General features: G+C 41.3%; 1 protein-coding gene across 1 annotated transcript in view; it reads left to right on the forward strand.

The window, feature by feature from the left end:
- Positions 1-238: 238 nt before the first annotated feature.
- LOC127927061 (zinc finger protein 271-like) overlaps positions 239-23,507 on the forward strand; it is a 31,318-nt gene continuing 8,049 nt past the window's right edge. Inside the window, 3 exon segments of the mRNA XM_052512703.1 lie at positions 239-893; positions 13,865-14,658; positions 20,286-20,574. Of these exon segments, the coding sequence (XP_052368663.1) occupies positions 605-893; positions 13,865-14,658; positions 20,286-20,574 (1,372 nt within the window). The 5' untranslated portion in view covers positions 239-604.

Below are 23,507 nucleotides of genomic sequence, written 5' to 3' on the forward strand. Positions count from 1 at the left end.
TTAACTTTTTGTTTGAAAAAAAAAAAACTTTCCCTCAAACTGCGTTACACACTCCGGTCAGCAGACGGCGATGTGTGTGTTTCAGGCAGGTCTTCCCCAGGAGTCAGGCGCAAGTAGACCGGACGCTTCTTCAACAACAAGCTATTCGGTCGACACGAGTTACCACAGTCACAAAGACATAAACCACGCCCATTTCTACAACCTCTCTTCTAATTAAAAATCAGATTTTTAAACAATTTAAACCTGATCTTAACCACATTAATAACATTATGTCCAACCCTAACTTTTAAATTAAGACCCCAAAATAAAAATTACGATTTTAATTTTTACCGAAGCCAATTCTGACTTTGTGGCTGTGGTAACTAGGGACAACCCAGCCACGTTATTTTATAGTTCATTGGAAACTGGTAGCTTGCTAGCCGAATTATTAACCCGCTTTAATGTATATTAGCCACTGTGTTTTGAACACACTTCTGTCAATCTAGCTAATTATATAATTTCATTGCATATTTACGTTGTTATTGTTATTAGTTAGCTAACTGTAGCTGGCTGGTTAAGTTAGCATTAGCATAGTTAGCTAACTGTTAGCCCTCATCCCCAGACCATGAGTTCACCAAGCTGCTCTCCTCCTGATGAAGAGGAGGAGGAGGAGGTCTGCTGGACGGAGAAAGAGGGTCTGTGGCTGAATGTTGTCGTGAAAGAGGAGAATGAAGAGGAGGCTGTTACAGTAACAAAAGTAGAGGAAGAGGAGGATGTCACAGTAACAAAAGAAGAGGAAGAGCAGGTTGTTACAGTGAAAGAGGAAGAGGAGGTTACTGTGTTGGGAGTGAAGGAGAAGGGAGAGATAACTGTCACATTGGACGAGGAAGAGACAGGAGATCGGATTAACACCAGTAAGTACGGTCTTAAAAACATAAGCTGTTGTTGAATTAAAGGGCAAGCTAACAGAGTCACACTCCCACTATCAAAACGGTCGTATATGTTGTTGTTGTTACAATCAGGTCCAACCCTTATTCTTCTTCGTGTGACTTTTCGTCAGACTAGACGCTGTGGTGCATATTGCTGCCTTTCCCAGGTCAGAGTGCAGTTTTGGCATATTTTGGTCTCCCCCCCAAAAAAACTGGAATGAGGAAAAATGTAAATTGCACCACCATCTAACCCTGCAGCTATACACTATCCCCTCAAACCCACCATCCCATCCCACTACTTTAACCCTAAAGGATCCAACACCATCCCACTACTTTAACCCTAAAGGATCCTACACCATCCCACTACTTTAACCCTAAAGGATCCAACACCATCCCATCCCACTACTTTAACCCTAAAGGATCCTACACCATCCCACTACTTTAACCCTAAAGGATCCAACACCATCCCACTACTTTAACCCTAAAGGATCCTACACCATCCCACTACTTTAACCCTAAAGGATCCTACACCATCCCATCCCACTACTTTAACCCTAAAGGATCCAACACCATCCCACTACTTTAACCCTAAAGGATCCTACACCATCCCACTACTTTAACCCTAAAGGATCCAACACCATCCCACTACTTTGTCCTTCTGTAGCTCAGATCCTACACCATCCCACTACTTTAACCCTAAGGGATCCTACACCATCCCCGGGACTTTAACCCATAGGATCCTAGAATGTATGCACCATGACTGTAACCATCCTTTACTTTAAAAGGATCCTACAATGGCACTACTTTAATATAATACCCACTACTTTAACCCTGAAGGATCCAACACCATCCTATCCCACTACTTTAACCCTGAAGGATCCAACACCATCCCACTACTTTAACCCTAAAGGATCCTACACCATCCCACTACTTTAACCCTGAAGGATCCAACACCATCCCACTACTTTAACCCTAAAGGATCCTACACCATCCCACTAATTTGGCCCTGAAGGATCCTACACCATCCCACTACTTTAACCCTAAAGGATCCTACACCATCCCACTACTTTAACCCTGAAGGATCCTACACCATCCCATCCCACTACTTTAACCCTGAAGGATCCTACACCATCCCACTACTTTAACCCTAAAGGATCCTACACCATCCCATCCCACTACTTTAACCCTGAAGGATCCAACACCATCCCACTACTTTAACCCTAAAGGATCCTACACCATCCCATCCCACTACTTTAACCCTATAGGATCCAACCATCCCATCCCACTACTTTAACCCTAAAGGATCCTACACCATCCCATACTTTAGCCCTATAGGATCCTACCATTACTTTAACCCTGAAGGATCCAACACCATCCCCCACTACTTTAGCCCTAAAGGATCCTACACCATCCCATCCCACTACTTTAACCCTATAGGATCCAACACCATCCCACTACTTTAACCCTAAAGGATCCAACACCATCCCACTACTTTAACCCTAAGTTAATCCTAAACCCAACTCCAGGGAGGATGGAACCTCTCCTCTCTCAAAACAAAAAATGAAAGGCTAGAGAAGAGATCATTTATTGATGTAAACACAAACGCCTAGCAACCCAAAGGTTGTGAGTTCGAATCACAGTCATCTTTTCAACTACTTAAATGTTTTTGTTGTTACTTTACAACTGCTTAGCATGTTAGCAAAACCCTTCCCCTATCCCCTTTAACTTGACTCCTAAATGTAACCTTAACACCTAGCCTAGCTAACGTTAGCCAACTAACTGCTTAGCATGTTAGCTAACCCTTCCCCAATCCCTTTCAACCTTACTCCTACATATAACCTTAACCCCTAGCCTAGCTAACATTAGCCAACTAACTGCTTAGCATGTTAGCTAACCCTTCCCCAATCCCTTTCAACCTTACTCCTACATATAACCTTAACCCCTAGCCTAGCTAACATTAGCCAACTAACTGCTTAGCATGTTAGCTAACCCTTCCCCAATCCCTTTCAACCTTACTCCTACATGTAACCTTAACCCCTAGCCTAGCTAACATTAGCCAACTAACTGCTTAGCATGTTAGCTAACCCTTCCCCAATCCCTTTCAACCTTACTCCTACATGTAACCTTAACCCCTAGCCTAGCTAACATTAGCCAACTAACTGCTTAGCATGTTAGCTAACCCTTCCCCAATCCCTTTCAATGGGGACGAGCTTTACACCACTCAGGCCAATGGGGACGAGCTTTATACCACTCAGGCCAATGGGGACGAGCTTTATACCACTCAGGCCAATGGGGACGAGCTTTACACCACTCAGGCCAATGGGGACGAGCTTTACACCACTCAGGGCTCCTGTTCCTCTTATATCAGATCAACAGTATAGTGGAGCTCCTGTTCCTCTTATAGAATCAGATCAACAGTATAGTGGAGCTCCTGTTCCTCATACAGATCAACAGTATAGTGGAGCTCCTGTTCTCTTATATCAGATCAACAGTATAGTGGAGCTCCTGTTCCTCTTATATCAGATCAACAGTATAGTGGAGCTCCTGTTCCTCTTATATCAGATCAACAGTATAGTGGAGCTCCTGTTCCTCTTATATCAGATCAACAGTATAGTTCCTCTGGAGCTCCTGTGGAGCCTCTTATATCAGATCAACAGTATAGTGGAGCTCCTGTTCCTCTTATATCAGATCAACAGTATAGTGGAGCTCCTGTTCCTCTTATATCAGATCAACAGTATAGTGGAGCTCCTGTTCCTCTTATATCAGATCAACAGTATAGTGGAGCTCCTGTTCCTCTTATATCAGATCAACAGTATAGTGGAGCTCCTGTTCCTCTTATATCAGATCAACAGTATAGTGGAGCTCCTGTTCCTCTTATATCAGATCAACAGTATAGTGGAGCTCCTGTTCCTCTTATATCAGATCAACAGTATAGTGGAGCTCCTGTTCCTCTTATATCAGATCAACAGTATAGTGGAGCTCCTGTTCCTCTTATATCAGATCAACAGTATAGTGGAGCTCCTGTTCCTCATATCAGATCAACAGTATAGTGGAGCTCCTGTTCCTCTTATATCAGATCAACAGTATAGTGGAGCTCCTGTTCCTCTTATATCAGATCAACAGTATAGTGGAGCTCCTGTTCCTCTTATATCAGATCAACAGTATAGTGGAGCTCCTGTTCCTCTTATATCAGTATAGTGGAGCTCCTGTTCCTCTTATATCAGATCAACAGTATAGTGGAGCTCCTGTTCCTCTTATATCAGATCAACAGTATAGTGGAGCTCCTGTTCCTCTTATATCAGAGCTCCTGTTCAACAGTCAACATAGTGGAGCTCCTGCTTTTATATCAGATCAGGCCATGGGGACCAGTTCCTTTATATCAGATCAACAGTATAGGGGAGCTCCTGTTCCTCTTATATCAGATCAACAGTATAGTGGAGCTCCTGTTCAGATCTCTATAGTGGAGCTCCTGTTCCTCTTATATCAGATCAACAGTATAGTGGAGCTCCTGTTCCTCTTATATCAGATCAACAGTATAGTGGAGCTCCTGTTCCTCTTATATCAGATCAACAGTATAGTGGAGCTCCTGTTCCTCTTATATCAGATCAACAGTATAGTGGAGCTCCTGTTCCTCTTATATCAGATCAACAGTATAGTGGAGCTCCTGTTCCTCTTATATCAGATCAACAGTATAGTGGAGCTCCTGTTCCTCTTATATCAGATCAACAGTATAGTGGAGCTCCTGTTCCTCTTATATCAGATCAACAGTATAGTGGAGCTCCTGTTCCTCTTATATCAGATCAACAGTATAGTGGAGCTCCTGTTCCTCTTATATCAGATCAACAGTATAGTGGAGCTCCTGTTCCTCTTATATCAGATCAACAGTATAGTGGAGCTCCTGTTCCTCTTATATCAGATCAACAGTATAGTGGAGCTCCTGTTCCTCTTATATCAGATCAACAGTATGGAGCTCCTGTTCCTCTTATATCAGATCAACAGTATAGTGGAGCTCCTGTTCCTCTTATATCAGATCAACAGTATAGTGGAGCTCCTGTTCCTCTTATATCAGATCAACAGTATAGTGGAGCTCCTGTTCCTCTTATATCAGATCAACAGTATAGTGGAGCTCCTGTTCCTCTTATATCAGATCAACAGTATAGTGGAGCTCCTGTTCCTCTTATATCAGATCAACAGTATAGTGGAGCTCCTGTTCCTCTTATATCAGATCAACAGTATAGTGGAGCTCCTGTTCCTCTTATATCAGATCAACAGTATAGTGGAGCTCCTGTTCCTCTTATATCAGATCAACAGTATAGTGGAGCTCCTGTTCCTCTTATATCAGATCAACAGTATAGTGGAGCTCCTGTTCCTCTTATATCAGATCAACAGTATAGTGGAGCTCCTGTTCCTCTTATATCAGATCAACAGTATAGTGGAGCTCCTGTTCCTCTTATATCAGATCAACAGTATAGTGGAGCTCCTGTTCCTCTTATATCAGATCAACAGTATAGTGGAGCTCCTGTTCCTCTTATATCAGATCAACAGTATAGTGGAGCTCCTGTTCCTCTTATATCAGATCAACAGTATAGTGGAGCTCCTGTTCCTCTTATATCAGATCAACAGTATAGTGGAGCTCCTGTTCCTCTTATATCAGATCAACAGTATAGTGGAGCTCCTGTTCCTCTTATATCAGATCAACAGTATAGTGGAGCTCCTGTTCCTCTTATATCAGATCAACAGTATAGTGGAGCTCCTGTTCCTCTTATATCAGATCAACAGTATAGTGGAGCTCCTGTTCCTCTTATATCAGATCAACAGTATAGTGGAGCTCCTGTTCCTCTTATATCAGATCAACAGTATAGTGGAGCTCCTGTTCCTCTTATATCAGATCAACAGTATAGTGGAGCTCTGTTCCTCTTATATCAGATCAACTCTTATATCAGATCAACAGTATAGTGGAGCTCCTGTTCCTCTTATATCAGATCAACAGTATAGTGGAGCTCCTGTTCCTCTTATATCAGATCAACAGTATAGTGGAGCTCCTGTTCCTCTTATATCAGATCAACAGTATAGTGGAGCTCCTGTTCCTCTTATATCAGATCAACAGTATAGTGGAGCTCCTGTTCCTCTTATATCAGATCAACAGTATAGTGGAGCTCCTGTTCCTCTTATATCAGATCAACAGTATAGTGGAGCTCCTGTTCCTCTTATATCAGATCAACAGTATAGTGGAGCTCCTGTTCCTCTTATATCAGATCAACAGTATAGTGGAGCTCCTGTTCCTCTTATATCAGATCAACAGTATAGTGGAGCTCCTGTTCCTCTTATATCAGATCAACAGTATAGTGGAGCTCCTGTTCCTCTTATATCAGATCAACAGTATAGTGGAGCTCCTGTTCCTCTTATATCAGATCAACAGTATAGTGGAGCTCCTGTTCCTCTTATATCAGATCAACAGTATAGTGGAGCTCCTGTTCCTCTTATATCAGATCAACAGTATAGTGGAGCTCCTGTTCCTCTTATATCAGATCAACAGTATAGTGGAGCTCCTGTTCCTCTTATATCAGATCAACAGTATAGTGGAGCTCCTGTTCCTCTTATATCAGATCAACAGTATAGTGGAGCTCCTGTTCCTCTTATATCAGATCAACAGTATAGTGGAGCTCCTGTTCCTCTTATATCAGATCAACAGTATAGTGGAGCTCCTGTTTCTCTTATATCAGATCAACAGTATAGTGGAGCTCCTGTTCCTCTTATATCAGATCAACAGTATAGTGGAGCTCCTGTTCCTCTTATATCAGATCAACAGTATAGTGGAGCTCCTGTTCCTCTTATATCAGATCAACAGTATAGTGGAGCTCCTGTTCCTCTTATATCAGATCAACAGTATAGTGGAGCTCCTGTTCCTCTTATATCAGATCAACAGTATAGTGGAGCTCCTGTTCCTCTTATATCAGATCAACAGTATAGTGGAGCTCCTGTTCCTCTTATATCAGATCAACAGTATAGTGGAGCTCCTGTTCCTCTTATATCAGATCAACAGTATAGTGGAGCTCCTGTTCCTCTTATATCAGATCAACAGTATAGTGGAGCTCCTGTTCCTCTTATATCAGATCAACAGTATAGTGGAGCTCCTGTTCCTCTTATATCAGATCAACAGTATAGTGGAGCTCCTGTTCCTCTTATATCAGATCAACAGTATAGTGGAGCTCCTGTTCCTCTTATATCAGATCAACAGTATAGTGGAGCTCCTGTTCCTCTTATATCAGATCAACAGTATAGTGGAGCTCCTGTTCCTCTTATAGAATATCAGATCAACAGTATAGTGGAGCTCCTGTTCCTCTTATATCAGATCAACAGTATAGTGGAGCTCCTGTTCCTCTTATATCAGATCAACAGTATAGTGGAGCTCCTGTTCCTCTTATATCAGATCAACAGTATAGTGGAGCTCCTGTTCCTCTTATATCAGATCAACAGTATAGTGGAGCTCCTGTTCCTCTTATATCAGATCAACAGTATAGTGGAGCTCCTGTTCCTCTTATATCAGATCAACAGTATAGTGGAGCTCCTGTTCCTCTTATATCAGATCAACAGTATAGTGGAGCTCCTGTTCCTCTTATATCAGATCAACAGTATAGTGGAGCTCCTGTTCCTCTTATATCAGATCAACAGTATAGTGGAGCTCCTGTTCCTCTTATATCAGATCAACAGTATAGTGGAGCTCCTGTTCCTCTTATATCAGATCAACAGTATAGTGGAGCTCCTGTTCCTCTTATATCAGATCAACAGTATAGTGGAGCTCCTGTTCCTCTTATATCAGATCAACAGTATAGTGGAGCTCCTGTTCCTCTTATATCAGATCAACAGTATAGTGGAGCTCCTGTTCCTCTTATATCAGATCAACAGTATAGTGGAGCTCCTGTTCCTCTTATATCAGATCAACAGTATAGTGGAGCTCCTGTTCCTCTTATATCAGATCAACAGTATAGTGGAGCTCCTGTTCCTCTTATATCAGATCAACAGTATAGTGGAGCTCCTGTTCCTCTTATATCAGATCAACAGTATAGTGGAGCTCCTGTTCCTCTTATATCAGATCAACAGTATAGTGGAGCTCCTGTTCCTCTTATATCAGATCAACAGTATAGTGGAGCTCCTGTTCCTCTTATATCAGATCAACAGTATAGTGGAGCTCCTGTTCCTCTTATATCAGATCAACAGTATAGTGGAGCTCCTGTTCCTCTTATATCAGATCAACAGTATAGTGGAGCTCCTGTTCCTCTTATATCAGATCAACAGTATAGTGGAGCTCCTGTTCCTCTTATATCAGATCAACAGTATAGTGGAGCTCCTGTTCCTCTTATATCAGATCAACAGTATAGTGGAGCTCCTGTTCCTCTTATATCAGATCAACAGTATAGTGGAGCTCCTGTTCCTCTTATATCAGATCAACAGTATAGTGGAGCTCCTGCTCCTGTTCCTCTTATATCAGATCAACAGTATAGTGGAGCTCCTGTTCCTCTTATATCAGATCAACAGTATAGTGGAGCTCCTGTTCCTCTTATATCAGATCAACAGTATAGTGGAGCTCCTGTTCCTCTTATAGAATATCAGATCAACAGTATAGTGGAGCTCCTGTTCCTCTTATATCAGATCAACAGTATAGTGGAGCTCCTGTTCCTCTTATATCAGGTCAACAGTATAGTGGAGCTCCTGTTCCTCTTATAGAATATCAGATCAACAGTATAGTGGAGCTCCTGTTCGTCTTATATCAGATCAACAGTATAGTGGAGCTCCTGTTCCTCTTATATCAGATCAACAGTATAGTGGAGCTCCTGTTCCTCTTATATCAGATCAACAGTATAGTGGAGCTCCTGTTCCTCTTATATCAGATCAACAGTATAGTGGAGCTCCTGTTCCTCTTATATCAGATCAACAGTATAGTGGAGCTCCTGTTCCTCTTATATCAGATCAACAGTATAGTGGAGCTCCTGTTCCTCTTATATCAGATCAACAGTATAGTGGAGCTCCTGTTCCTCTTATATCAGATCAACAGTATAGTGGAGCTCCTGTTCCTCTTATATCAGATCAACAGTATAGTGGAGTTCCTGTTCCTCTTATATCAGATCAACAGTATAGTGGAGCTCCTGTTTATCTTATATCAGATCAACAGTATAGTGGAGCTCCTGTTCCTCTTATATCAGATCAACAGTATAGTGGAGCTCCTGTTCCTCTTATATCAGATCAACAGTATAGTGGAGCTCCTGTTCCTCTTATATCAGATCAACAGTATAGTGGAGCTCCTGTTCCTCTTATAGAATATCAGATCAACAGTATAGTGGAGCTCCTGTTCCTCTTATATCAGATCAACAGTATAGTGGAGCTCCTGTTCCTCTTATATCAGATCAACAGTATAGTGGAGCTCCTGTTGCTCTTATATCAGATCAACAGTATAGTGAAGCTCCTGTTCCTCTTATATCAGATCAACAGTATAGTGGAGCTCCTGTTCCTCTTATATATCAGTTCCTCAACAGTATAGTGGAGCTCCTGTTCCTCTTATATCAGATCAACAGTATAGTGGAGCTCCTGTTCCTCTTATATCAGATCAACAGTATAGTGGAGCTCCTGTTCCTCTTATATCAGATCAACAGTATAGTGGAGCTCCTGTTCCTCTTATATCAGATCAACAGTATAGTGGAGCTCCTGTTCCTCTTATATCAGATCAACAGTATAGTGGAGCTCCTGTTCCTCTTATATCAGATCAACAGTATAGTGGAGCTCCTGTTCCTCTTATATCAGATCAACAGTATAGTGGAGCTCCTGTTCCTCTTATAGAATATCAGATCAACAGTATAGTGGAGCTCCTGGTCCTCTTATATCAGCTCAACCGTATAGTGGAGCTCCTGTTCCTCTTATAGAATATCAGATTAACCGTATAGTGGAGCTCCTGTTCCTCTTATATCAGATCAACAGTATAGTGGAACACCTAATATTCATATCCCCGAGCTGACAAGGTACAAACCTGTCATTCTGCCCCTGAACAGGCAGTTAACCCACTGTTCCCAGGCCGTCATTGATAATAAGAATGTGTTCTTAACTGACTTGCCTAGTTAAATAAAGGTAAAATAAAAATATATATAAACCGTACTAGCAGGAAGCTTGATCACGATACTCAGAAAAGCAATCAAATTAAATCGTTTACCTTTGATGAGCTTCGGATGTTTTCACTCACGAGACTCCCAGTTAGACAGCAAATGTTCATTTTGTTCCATAAAGATTATTTTTATAGCCGAAATACCTCCTTTTGTTGTTCACGTTTTGTTGAGAAATCCACCTGGAAATTGCGGTCACGACAACGCTGAAAAAATTTACAAATTAGATCCATAATATCGACAGAAACATGGCAAACGTTTTTTTAGAATCAATCCTCAAGGTGTTTTTCAAATATCTATTCGATAATATATCAACCGGGACAATTGGCTTTTCAGTAGGAGTGAGAGGAACAATGGCCGCCTTTGTCTATCACGCACAAATCACTCTGAGAGCCACCACCTGACCACTGACACAATGTTGTCGTTCATGCTCATTTTTCAAAATAAAAGCCTGAAACTATGTCTAAAGGCTGGGGAAGCCATAGAAAAATTAATCTGGTCAAATGAAAACCCTTGAATGAGTAGGTGTTCTAAAACTTTTGACCGGTAGTGTGTGTATAGATATTGTTGGTGTCCCTGAACCGTATCGTACCGAACAGTACTGTGGTGTCGCGGTATCGTACCGCACCGTGTGTTTCACAGTTCACAAAACTCACGGTTCTGTACGATACGGAACAGTGGTGTGACGACCGATCGACCAGATGATTTAATTAGGGCCGATTTCAAGTTTTCAGAACAATCGGAAATCGGTATTTTTGGACACCGATTTGGCCGATTTTTATTATTTTAAAATATTTTTTTAACCTTTTATTTAACTAGGAAAGGCAGTTAAGAACACGTTCTTGTTTTCAATGATGGCCTAGGAACAGTGGGTTAACTGCCTCGTTCAGGGGCAGAACGATTTTTACCTTGTCAGCTCGGGGGATTCAATCTCCTTTCAGTTAACTAGTGCAACGCTCTAACCACCTGATTACATTGCACTCCACGAGGAGTCTGCCTGTTACATGAATGCAGTAGAAGCCAAGGTAAGTTGCTAGCTAGCATTAAACTTATCTTGTAAAAAAAAACAATCAATCAATCATAATCACTAGTTAACTACACTTGGTTGATGATATTACTAGTTTATCTTGCGTGTCCTGTGTTGCATATAATCGATGCAGTGCGTATCGTTGCTCCAATGTGTACCTAACCATAAACATCAATGCCTTTCTTAAAATCAATACACAGAAGTATATATTTTTAAACCTGCATATTTAGCTAAAAGAAATCCAGGTTAGCAGGCAATATTAACCAGGTGAAATTGTGTCAATTCTCTTGCGTTCATTGCACGCAGAGTATACTATATAGCCTAGTATATGCAGCAGTTTGGGCCGCCTAATTTGCCAGAATTTTACGGAATTATGACAGAAGATTGTGCAATGTAACAGCAATATTTAGACTCACCCGTTTGATAAAATACGGAACGGTTCCGTTTTTCACTGAAAGAATATACGTCTTGTATTCGAGATAATAGTTTCCGGATTTAACCATATTAATGACCTAAGGCTCGTATTTCTGTGTGTTTTTATATTATAATTAAGTCTATGATTTGATAGAGCAGTCTGACTGAGCGGTGATAGGCAGCAGCAGGCTCGTAAGCATTCATTCAAACAGCACTTTCCTGCGCTTTGCCAGAAGCTCTTGCTGTGCTTCAAGCCAATCAACTCCCGAGATGAGGCTGGTGTAACCGATGTGAAATGGCTAGCTAGTTAGCGGGGTGCGCGCTAATAGCGTTTCAAACGTCACTCGCTCTGAGACTTGGAGTAGTTTTTCCCCTTGCTCTGCACGAGTAACGCTGCTTAGATGGTGGCTGTTGTCGTCATGTTCCTGGTTCGAGCCCAGGTAGGAGCGAGGAGGGGGATGGAAGCTATACTGTTACACTGGCAATACTAAAGTGCCTATAAGAACATCCAATAGTCAAAAGGTTAATGAAATACTAATGGTATAGAAATTAAATACTAATGGTAACTACAACCTAAAACTTCTTACCTGGGAATATTGAAGACTCATGATATAGGAACCACCAGCTTTCATATTCTCATGTTCTGAGCAAGGAACTTAAACGTTAGCTTTCTTACATGTCACATATTGCACTTTTACTTTCTTCTCCAACACTTTGTTTTTGCATTATTTAAACCAAATTGAACATGTTTCATTATTTATTTGAGGCTAAATTGATTTTATTGATGTATTATATTAAGTTAAAAAGTGTTCATTCAGTATTGTTGTAATTGTCATTACTACAAATCATTTTTTAATATTTAAATCGGCCGATTAATCGGTATCTGCTTTTTTGGGGGCCCTCCAATAATCGGTATGAAAAATCATAATCGGTCGACCTCTACTATATAGCCTAGAAACCTGGTTAAACTATCATTATGACATCATGGATGAATTCTAGAATATACTATATATCCTAGAAACCTGGTTAAACTATCATTATGACATCATGGATGAATTCTAGAATATACTATATATCCTAGAAACCTGGTTAAACTATCATTATGACATCATGGATGAATTCTAGAATATATCCACAAAATAAATGCCTGTTAAATCTAGATTTAAGATCTTCCATTTATTTGAACAATTATCATTTATTAAATAGTAAATGAGCTCAGTTGTAGATGTAACGCCAGGGTAGTTTAGATCTTCCATGACTTTATTTTAACAATGATAAATTTATTTATTATAATAGGTAGGCCAGTAAACATGGGTAGCTTGAATTCCCAGAGTTCCTCTGTCCAGTATCTGTGTTCTTTTGCCAATCTTAATTTATTTTATTTTATTGGCCAGTCTGAGATATGGCTTTTTCTTTGCAACTCTGCCTCGATGGCCAGCATCGTTGAGACTGGTTTTGACATTGTCAAGGTACTGGAGTGACCATCACAAAGCCCTGACTTCAATCCCATAGAAAGTTTGTGGGCAGAACTGAAAAAGTGTGTGTGAGCAAGGAGGCCTTTACAAACCTGTTACACCAGCTCTGTCAGGAATTGTGAAAAACTGAGTTTACATGTCTTAGCCAAACATTTAAACATCCGACTTCTGAACATGTCATTTTAGAAAGGGGAATTGTGAAACACTGAGTTTACATGTCTTAGCCAAATACATTTAAACATCCGACTTCAGCAACTGAACATGTTAGGGGTTGCAACTGCAATTTTAGAAACCTAGTCACTGGCACACACTTAGGGGTTCAGCAACTGTAATAACCTATACTCACTGCTTAGGGGTTCAGCAACTGTAATAACCTACACTCACTGCTTAGGGGTTCAGCAACTGTAATAACCTACACTCACTGCTTAGGGGTTCAGCAACTGTAATAACCTACACTCACTGCTTAGGGGTTCAGCAACTGTAATAACCTACACTCACTGCTTAGGGGTTCAGCAACTGTAATAACCTATACTCACTGCTTAGGGGTTCAGCAACTGTAATAACCTATACTCACTGCTTAGGGGTTCAGCAACTGTAATAACCTATACTCACTGCTTAGGGGTTCAGCAACTGTAATAACCTACACTCACTGCTTAGGGGTTCAGCAACTGTAATAACTTTCTAGCCTACACTCATCGATGTTACTTCTCATGTGATTTAAAAAAAAATTAAAAAAATAAACAGTGCAGACAATTGTCAAATAATCATTTTAACATTCATTACAGACAACAGTTGTACAACATCATAGCTACGCTGTTGGCATCACCTTTTACAGTGGACTTCTGCTGTTGTGGGCCTTTAATCATCTGTCTGACTTTGTTGTTCACACAGGAGAGAGACGGGACTATCGTGGATCCTCTGGGGAGCCTCAACAACCTCATGATGCTGACAAGAAAGTGAAGAGTCTCTCCAGATCCAGATCAAAACACCTGAAGAAACACCAGCGGAGACCCAAAACGAAAACTCACTGCTGCTCTGACTGTGGGAAGAGTTACTTAAGATCAGATTCACTGAAACTACACCAGAGAAGCCACACAGGAGAGAAACCTTTTTGCTGCTCTGACTGTGGGAAGAAATTCACCTCCTCGGCAGACCTTAAAAGACATCAGAGAATCCACACAGGAGAGAAACCTTTTAGCTGCTCTGACTGTGGAAAGAGTTTTGTTTCGTCAGGACATTTAAAATCTCACCAGAGAACACACAAAGTAGAGAAACCCTATAGCTGTACTCAATGTGGGAAGAGTTTTACTCACTCAAGCAGCTTGATAGTACACCAGAGAACACACACAGGAGAGAAACCTTATAACTGTGATCAATGTGGGAAGAGTTTTCTTTCATCTGGTCGTCTGACAATACACCAGAGAACACACACAGGAGAGAAACCTTACAGCTGTGATCACTGTGGGAAGAGTTTTACTACATCTAGCCAGCTGACTTTGCACCAGAGAACACACACAGGACAGAATCCTTATAGCTGTACTCAATGTGGGAAGAGTTTTACTCAGTCAAACAGCCTGGTATCACATCAGAGAACACACACAGGAGAGAAACCTCATAGCTGTGATAAATGTGACAAGAGATACTCTGATAAAAGATCTCTGATTAAACATCAGAAAATACATAGTTGAAGGAGTTGTTTCATGATATAAATGAAATGATGTCACAATGTAGAATGTTTTAACATTGTAGAGGAAGTATTTTAATGACGTCACAATGTAGAACCCTAAATGTTTGTCCTCTGTTCTATTGATTTCAACATGATATGGATATTAGCCTCAGGGGGGAAATCTAGGCCTGAATTGGTCACAAAAAGTGACTAACAAAAAAAGAGTTGTTCCACTTACCACGTTGGTGACCCACCTCATTCAATATGCAACACTTCCAAATGTATCTGGCTGTTTTCTCCTAATTGTCCTCTAACCAGTGATGTACACATTACTCCCAGATTCCGTGTGGTTTTTGCTGTGTTAGTTTTAACAGGACTTGCAGCCTCATCTCCCCCCTCTCGGCACAATTGATTTCAACGTGATATCGATGAGTGATGACAAATAAGTGTTGCGTTCCTTTGTTTAGCGACCCCTAAATTTAATGCATCACTCCTAAATGTAGCTGACTGTCTTCTGCAGGTTGTCCTCTAACCAGTGAGGTAAAAGATATCTTCCATTTCCAGGTGTTTTTTTGTGTGTGTTAGTTCCAACATCATGTACAACCTGATTTCTAATCGATATCAGTGATTTATTGCTACTTGTCAAAACAACAGTTTCTGGTGCTTGTGGAGCTTGTTTTAAAAAGTAAAATGGTTATTGTTGCGCGTTTGTTTAAATGTTATGATTTTCAATTTATCAAACTGTTAATGCATATTGGTTATTGATTTGGACACCCCAAAATGTCATTAAAAAGATGCCCGAAGACCAATATATGTTCGGTTGAAAGTGAAAGTTGAGATTGTCTTTTCAGGTCGCTTTTTTTTCAATGACTTTAAAACATCTTAATTTCAACGTTGCAGCCTGGACGCAGTTTAATAAATTGAGTCTATAATAAATTTGATTAACAATCTGACATCACTCCAGTATGTTTTGACAACATTCAAGTGCTAATTGTCTTAATTCCACTACTGAAGAAGCATGATTCAAATCACCTCATATTTCAAACATTCAGCCTGACAAAATATGTGTTTTATTATTCCATGCCTGACCATTAAGTGAAGTATTGCCAATACATATTAACAAAGCGGTGTACATTTGGTTTTGATATTTCATATTTACAATTATGTAACATTTAGTAATCATAGTTATTCATGCAACCAACTGACAGTTGGAGGTGTGATGTAGTTAATGGAGATGGAGGTGTGTTCTAGTGGGTCTGGGCAGGTGTGATGTAGTTAATGGAGATGGAGGTGTGTTCTAGTGGGTCTGGGCAGGTGTGATGTAGTTAATGGAGATGGAGGTGTGTTCTAGTGGGTCTGGGCAGGTGTGATGTAGTTAATGGAGATGGAGGTGTGTTCTAGTGGGTCTGGGCAGGTGTGATGTAGTTAATGGAGATGGAGGTGTGTTCTAGTGGGTCTGGGCAGGTGTGATGTAGTTAATGGAGATGGAGGTGTGTTCTAGTGGGTCTGGGCAGGTGTGATATAGTTAATGGAGATGGAGGTGTGTTCTAGTGGGTCTGGGCAGGTGTGATGTAGTTAATGGAGATGGAGGTGTGTTCTAGTGGGTCTGGGCAGGTGTGATGTAGTTAATGGAGATGGAGGTGTGTTCTAGTGGGTCTGGGCAGGTGTGATGTAGTTAATGGAGATGGAGGTGTGTTCTAGTGGGTCTGATGTAGTTAATGGAGATGGAGGTGTGTTCTAGTGGGTCTGATGTAGTTAATGGAGATGGAGGTGTGTTTTAGTGGGTCTGGGCAGGTGTGATGTACTTCATGTTTGTATGATGTTGTCGTTTGTATGTTTTGTATTGTTTATAAAAAGATAAATAAAATATTTTTCCCAATGCAAAGTAACACCTCACAGTTGTATATTTGGAGTTATTACATTAAACCAATCAGAATTCAGGAGAATGCCAAAGTCAGGTGTGAAGTAATATGGAGGACCAGCCTATTCCCTGTGATGTGAACTACAACCGAAATCATTTAAAATGTAGAACTTTAAATTAAACTAATCGTTTGCACTCATGACTTGAGTGTTTAAAGTAAACCAACGTTTTGGAAAAACATAACACCATCTATCCAAATATCAAAGAATGTTAGCTACATGCTGTTATCTTAGCCAGCCAGCTAACGTTTGCTATTTAGCCAACTAGCTATCAGCTAACGTTAGCAATATGCAGCTATTTAGCCAACTAGCTATCAGCTAACGTTAGCAATATGCAGCTATTTAGCCAACTAGCTATGAGCCTAAACAGCATAACCAACCAGCGCGGTTATGGTCGGCAGAGACCAACTACCGGAGACCAGTTAGAACCCAACTAACAGTAAGCCAAGGTGGAAAAAGTTACAAAACTCCCGTAGTCTAATTCACAGAAAACATGCTGAAAAGTAGTGATGGGGAAACAAAGCTTCCTGAAGCATTGGCTCTTTCCAGACAATTGTATCAACAACAAAAAAAGCCAACCAGCACCGAGACCATTTTGAACCAAACTAACAAAACAAAAAGGAGCAAGCAGGTTGATTTCCTCTGTCGTTTAGCTAGTGTGATCTTCCTGGTCTCTCAAGTCAGTGAGTCAACACAGGAAGGTGCAATGAATGGATAGTTAATTTATTTCCAAAGCTGCAATGATGGGACACACACAGTATGGATGAATGATCAGTAGTGACGGGATATAAATACATTACATTACATTTACATTTAAGTCATTTAGCAGACGCTCTTATCCAGAGCGACTTACAAATTGGTGCATTCACCTTATGACATCCAGTGGAACAGCCACTTTACAATAGTGCATCTAAATCTTTTAAGGGGGGTAGAAGGATTACTTTATCCTATCCTAGGTATTCCTTAAAGAGGTGGGGTTTCAGGTGTCTCCGGAAGGTGGTGATTGACTCCGCTGTCCTGGCGTCGTGAGGGAGTGTGTCCCACCATTGGGGAGCCAGAGCAGCGAACAGTTTTGACTGGGCTGAGCGGGAACTGTACTTCCTCAGTGGTAGGGAGGCGAGCAGGCCAGAGGTGGATGAACGCAGTGCCCTTGTTTGGGTGTAGGGCCTGATCAGAGCCTGGAGGTACTGAGGTGCCGTTCCCCTCACAGCTCCGTAAGCAAGCACCATGGTCTTGTAGCGGATGCGAGCTTCAACTGGAAGCCAGTGGAGAGAGCGGAGGAGCGGGGTGACGTGAGAGAACTTGGGAAGGTTGAACACCAGACGGGCTGCGGCGTTCTGGATGAGTTGTAGGGGTTTAATGGCACAGGCTGGGAGCCCAGCCAACAGCGAGTTGCAGTAATCCAGACGGGAGATGACAAGTGCCTGGATTAGGACCTGCGCCGCTTCCTGTGTGAGGCAGGGTCGTACTCTGCGGATGTTGTAGAGCATGAACCTACAGGAACGGGCCACCGCCTTGATGTTAGTTGAGAACGACAGGGTGTTGTCCAGGATCACGCCAAGGTTCTTAGCGCTCTGGGAGGAGGACACAATGGAGTTGTCAACCGTGATGGCGAGATCATGGAACGGGCAGTCCTTCCCCGGGAGGAAGAGCAGCTCCGTCTTGCCGAGGTTCAGCTTGAGGTGGTGATCCGTCATCCACACTGATATGTCTGCCAGACATGCAGAGATGCGATTCATCACCTGGTCATCAGAAGGAGGAAAGGAGAAGATTAATTGTGTGTCGTCTGCATAGCAATGATAGGAGAGACCATGTGAGGTTATGACAGAGCCAAGTGACTTGGTGTATAGCGAGAATAGGAGAGGGCCTAGAACAGAGCCCTGGGGACACCAGTGGTGAGAGCGCGTGGAGAGGAGACAGATTCTCGCCACGCCACCTGGTAGGAGCGACCTGTCAGGTAGGACGCAATCCAAGCGTGGGCCGCGCCGGAGATGCCCAACTCGGAGAGGGTGGAGAGGAGGATCTGATGGTTCACAGTATCGAAGGCAGCCGATAGGTCTAGAAGGATGAGAGCAGAGGAGAGAGAGTTAGCTTTAGCAGTGCGGAGCGCCTCCGTGATACAGAGAAGAGCAGTCTCAGTTGAATGACTAGTCTTGAAACCTGACTGATTTGGATCAAGAAGGTCATTCTGAGAGAGATAGCGGGAGAGCTGGCCAAGGACGGCACGTTCAAGAGTTTTGGAGAGAAAAGAAAGAAGGGATACTGGTCTGTAGTTGTTGACATCGGAGGGATCGAGTGTAGGTTTTTTCAGAAGGGGTGCAACTCTCGCTCTCTTGAAGACGGAAATACCACTCCCACAGCAATTCTACATTCATCTGCCCTGTAATATACTAACAAAAAAACTGTTGAAATGTCTATCAAAGTCATTGTGATCGAATAGTGGATTTAACAATTCCTACTAATTCCTAATTTACTATAATAAATATAAATACATTATTTCCATGTGTCTCATATTCACTACATCAGAATAAACTGTCATCCATTTTAGTATAATAAAATTATCAAATTAACCTGAAATATTACTCAAAGTCCCCCTCTGCTGGCGAAGAAGTATAATACACCTAAACTAACAAAACCGGGCTGATAAACTCGCAGGTGTTCATGAGTTTATAAAACGTGTACTTTATACATTTGTCATAAATGACCTGCATTGATGAGACACACAGTGTGGATGAATGATCAGTAGTCGACAGGGTAAAAATAGCACTCCTAAAAGAAGATGCATTTTCCAGTTAGATACCAATTTGAAAGAGGGATCTTTAGCATAAAACCCACATGGAAAACAGAGATTTGGCAAATAACATATAAAGAGAGGCTGACTTGACACCAAACCAACAACAGTAGTTACTAAAACATAAATCGCTAATGTATGATTTAAAACGTGGATTTAATGATGTAATGTCAATTTTATACATTGCTATCCCAGGACCACTCAATTTTCAAATTCTCCATAAATCTGCTGTGGATTACCCAGAATCCTATACCTTTATCACACGAGCGGGGCAGCGGTCTAAGGCACTGTTCTTAAATTAATTGCCTCGTTAAATAGAGGATACAAATATTTTAAACATGTTCGTTACACCGTTACACTGGCAAACAAACTCAGTAGCACAGAGAAGATCATCCATATGACGTTGAGAAATACTGCATTGTGTGTAGTTTGGAAGAGTCACAAAATAAGTTAATAAATATGTAATAACGCAAAAACATAACTGTTTGTTCTTATAGGTAACCATAAAGTGACTACAACTAGCTTACTAAGTCTTTAACCACACTGTATTGTTACACTGGTGAGTTAAAACTAATTCTTCCTACACTTTAACTTGTTATCTGAAGATAAAATAAACATTTTACTCAACTGCGTTACCCACTCCAGTCAGCAGATGGCGGTCTGGGACTTTAAGCCGATGCTGTTGGTGTGACGTATAATGTAGTGGACGGAACGCTTCTTTCATCAGCAGCAACAGCTCGTTGGTCAGACACCTCGGTAGCTTGATAGACAACAGAGACGAAACAATAAAGATCTTTAGACGTGTATATTTATTATTATTATTTAGTGTATATTAGCCACTGTGTTTTAAACCCACTTCTATCGTGTAGTTAGTTACCCGATTTAATTTCATATTTTCGGTGTAGTTATTAGTCAGCTAGCATTAGCCTAGCTAGCTAACATCTCTGACCATGCGGCCACTAAGCTGCTCTCCTCCTGATAAAGAAGAGCAGAATGTCACAGTAAAACAAGAAGTAGAGGGTGAAGCTGTTGCCGTGAAAGAAGAAGAGGAAGACGTTTCAGTGAAAGAAGAGGAAGACGTTTCAGTGAAAGAAGAGGAGGATGTTACAGTAAAAGAAGAGGAAGGGAAAGAGGAGGATGCAGTTTTTGGAGTGGAGAAGGAAGGGGAGATTACTGTCACATTGAAAGATGAAGAGGTGGAGGTAGGAGATCTGATTAACACCAGTAAGTACCGCCTTAAATTTGTTTTTAATTTTGGATATTCGCAGTTGGCTGGTCAATACCTCTTCAACGGAGGGCCCTGGGAGGATGACTGATGTCTAGAATCAGACGACCGTAGAGCAAGCTACCCCTTGTTTTCTTCGTTCCGTTTCCAAAAAGTGACTTAACATATATATTTGAGAATTGCTGACCGCAGACTGGGGAGCACTGCATGTAGTGATTTTCGTGTAGTGATGTTTTACTACACACCGTGCCCCCCAATAGTGCCATGTGAGATTTGGGTTGGCTACACCAAAGATTATGGATATAATGACAAGATGTCTCTCCGCCATAACAAGGGGAGTTGATGTCCACAAAGCGGCACTGCGGGTTGTCAAGCTCCTCCTATCCTGTCTTTGGATTGGTGGATTCATCTTTTTATTGTAATCTATTGTTTATATTCTATGAGGGTTCTTGTGGTCAACCGCCTGTATTCAATGGAGAGAGATGCTAAGCTACTAGCATGAATATGCATATCGATCTGGAGACAACTCATATAGTGTTTTAATCAAAGTTGTCGGTATGTCACGTGTCCACATAACAACTTAAGCATTACGAAACTTCCGTTGATTCAAGTAAACTTCACGTAGCAAATAAGCCATTCATTTTGTTGTTGACCAAATTCAACACTTTACAAATTAAATTGATAATTGTTTCCACTTGGATACAACCTACTGTAGCCTACTGGCATTACCTAGAGAGATACAACCTACTGTAACCTACTGGCATGACCTAGAGAGATACAACCTACTGTAACCTACTGGCATGACCTAGAGAGATACAACCTACTGTAGCCTACTGGCATGACCTAGAGAGATACAACCTACTGTAGCCTACTGGCATGACCTAGAGAGATACAACCTACTGTAGTCTACTGGCATGACCTGGAGAGATACAACCTACTGTAGCCTACTGGCATGACCTAGAGAGTTACAACCTACTGTAGTCTACTGGCATGACCTAGAGAGATACAACCTACTGTAGCCTACTGGCATGACCTAGAGAGTTACAACCTACTGTAGCCTACTGGCATGACCTAGAGAGATACAACCTACTGTAGCCTACTGGCATGACCTGGAGAGATACAACCTACTGTAGTCTACTGGCATGACCTAGAGAGATACAACCTACTGTAGCCTACTGGCATGACCTAGAGAGATACAACCTACTGTAGCCTACTGGCATGACCTAGAGAGTTACAACCTACTGTAGCCTACTGGCTTGACCTAGAGAGATGCAACCTACTGGCATGACCTAGAGAGTTACAACCTACTGTAGCCTACTTGCATGACCTAGAGAGCTAAAGTTGTAAAATTCCTGGATTTTAAATTAATATTTTCCAGTAATAATGATAATTTGTATGTTCCTATCCACATGTGGGATCCCTCTCCTTTGTCATCCCCTCTACACCAATAACAGAAAACTACTGTGGGATCCCTCTCCTTTGTCTTCCTCCAGGATAACTAGTCTCAGAGTAATGTTAGTTCCCAGGATAACTAATGTTAGATCACAGAAAAACACAGCCATTTCCCAGCCAAAGATAGGATTCACAAAAAGTAGAAATAGAGATCAAATGATATATTATATATGTTGATGAAAATACAAGTGTTATACTTGGAAATATAGATAAACTTCTACTTAATGCAACCGCTGTGTCAGATTTCAAAAAAGCTTTACGGAAAAAGCAAACCATGCAATAATCTGAGTACGGCGCTCAGAGACCCAACCAGCCAAAAAGATATCCGCCATATTGTGCAGTCAACAGAAGTCAGAAATAACATTATAAATATTCACTTACCTTTGATGATCCTCATCAGAATGCACTCCCAGGAATCCCAGTTCCACAATAAATGTTAGATTTTTTCGAAAATGTCCATAATTTATTTCCAAATAGCTACTTTTGTTAGCACGTTTGGTAAACAAATCAAAACTCACGAAGCGCTTTCACTAGTTGCAGACGAAATGTCAAAAGTTCCATTACAGTCCGTAGAAACATGTCAAACGATGAATAGAATACATCTTAAGGATGTTTTTAACAGAACTTTTTTTTCTTCAGAAAAGCAAATGGAACGAGAGCTACCTCTCATGTGAATGCACGTAACCAGCTCGTGGCTGCTGGCAGACCTCTGACTCATTCCCTCTTATTTAGCCCCCCTTCACAGTTGAAGCCTCAAACAAGTTTCTAAAGATGGTTGACATCTAGTGGAAGCCTTAACCTGTTAGTCCTATAGGGGCAGTATTTCATTTTTGGATAAAAAGACGTGCCCGTTTTTAGCGCAATATTTTGTCACGAAAAGATGCTTGACTATGCTTGGAATTGATAGTTTTGGAAAGAAGACACTCTGATGTTTCCAGAACTGCAAAGATTTTCACTGTGAGTGCCATAGAACAAAATCTACAGGCAAAACCAAGATGTTTGAGCGACCAGGAAATCAACAGGATTTCTGGAGGCACGTTTTCCATGATCGCCTTATATGGCTGTGAATGCGACAGGAATGAACGGACACTTCCTATCGTTTCCCCCAGGTGTCTGCAGCATTGTGACGTATTTGTAGGCATATCATTGGAAGATTGACCATAAGAGACTACAATTACCAAGTGTCCCGCACGGTGTCTGCGTGGAAATTGGTGCGCAAAAGTCAACTACCAGTATTTTTCCATCCGAATCAGAGAAGAATGCACGCTTCCAGGGACGGCATTTCAATGAAGAGATATATGACAAAACACCTTGAGGATAGATTCAAACAACGTTTTCCATGTTTCAGTCGATATTATGGAGTTAATTCGGAAAAAAGTTCGACGTTTAGGTGACTGAATTTTCGGTTAGTTTCGGTAGCCAAATGCATAGTAACAAAACGGAACGTTGTGTCCTACACAAGCATCTTTCAGGAAAAACT

The sequence above is a fragment of the Oncorhynchus keta genome, unplaced genomic scaffold (genome assembly GCF_023373465.1).
Source record: "Oncorhynchus keta strain PuntledgeMale-10-30-2019 unplaced genomic scaffold, Oket_V2 Un_contig_925_pilon_pilon, whole genome shotgun sequence".
Classification (NCBI taxonomy): Eukaryota; Metazoa; Chordata; class Actinopteri; order Salmoniformes; family Salmonidae; genus Oncorhynchus; species Oncorhynchus keta.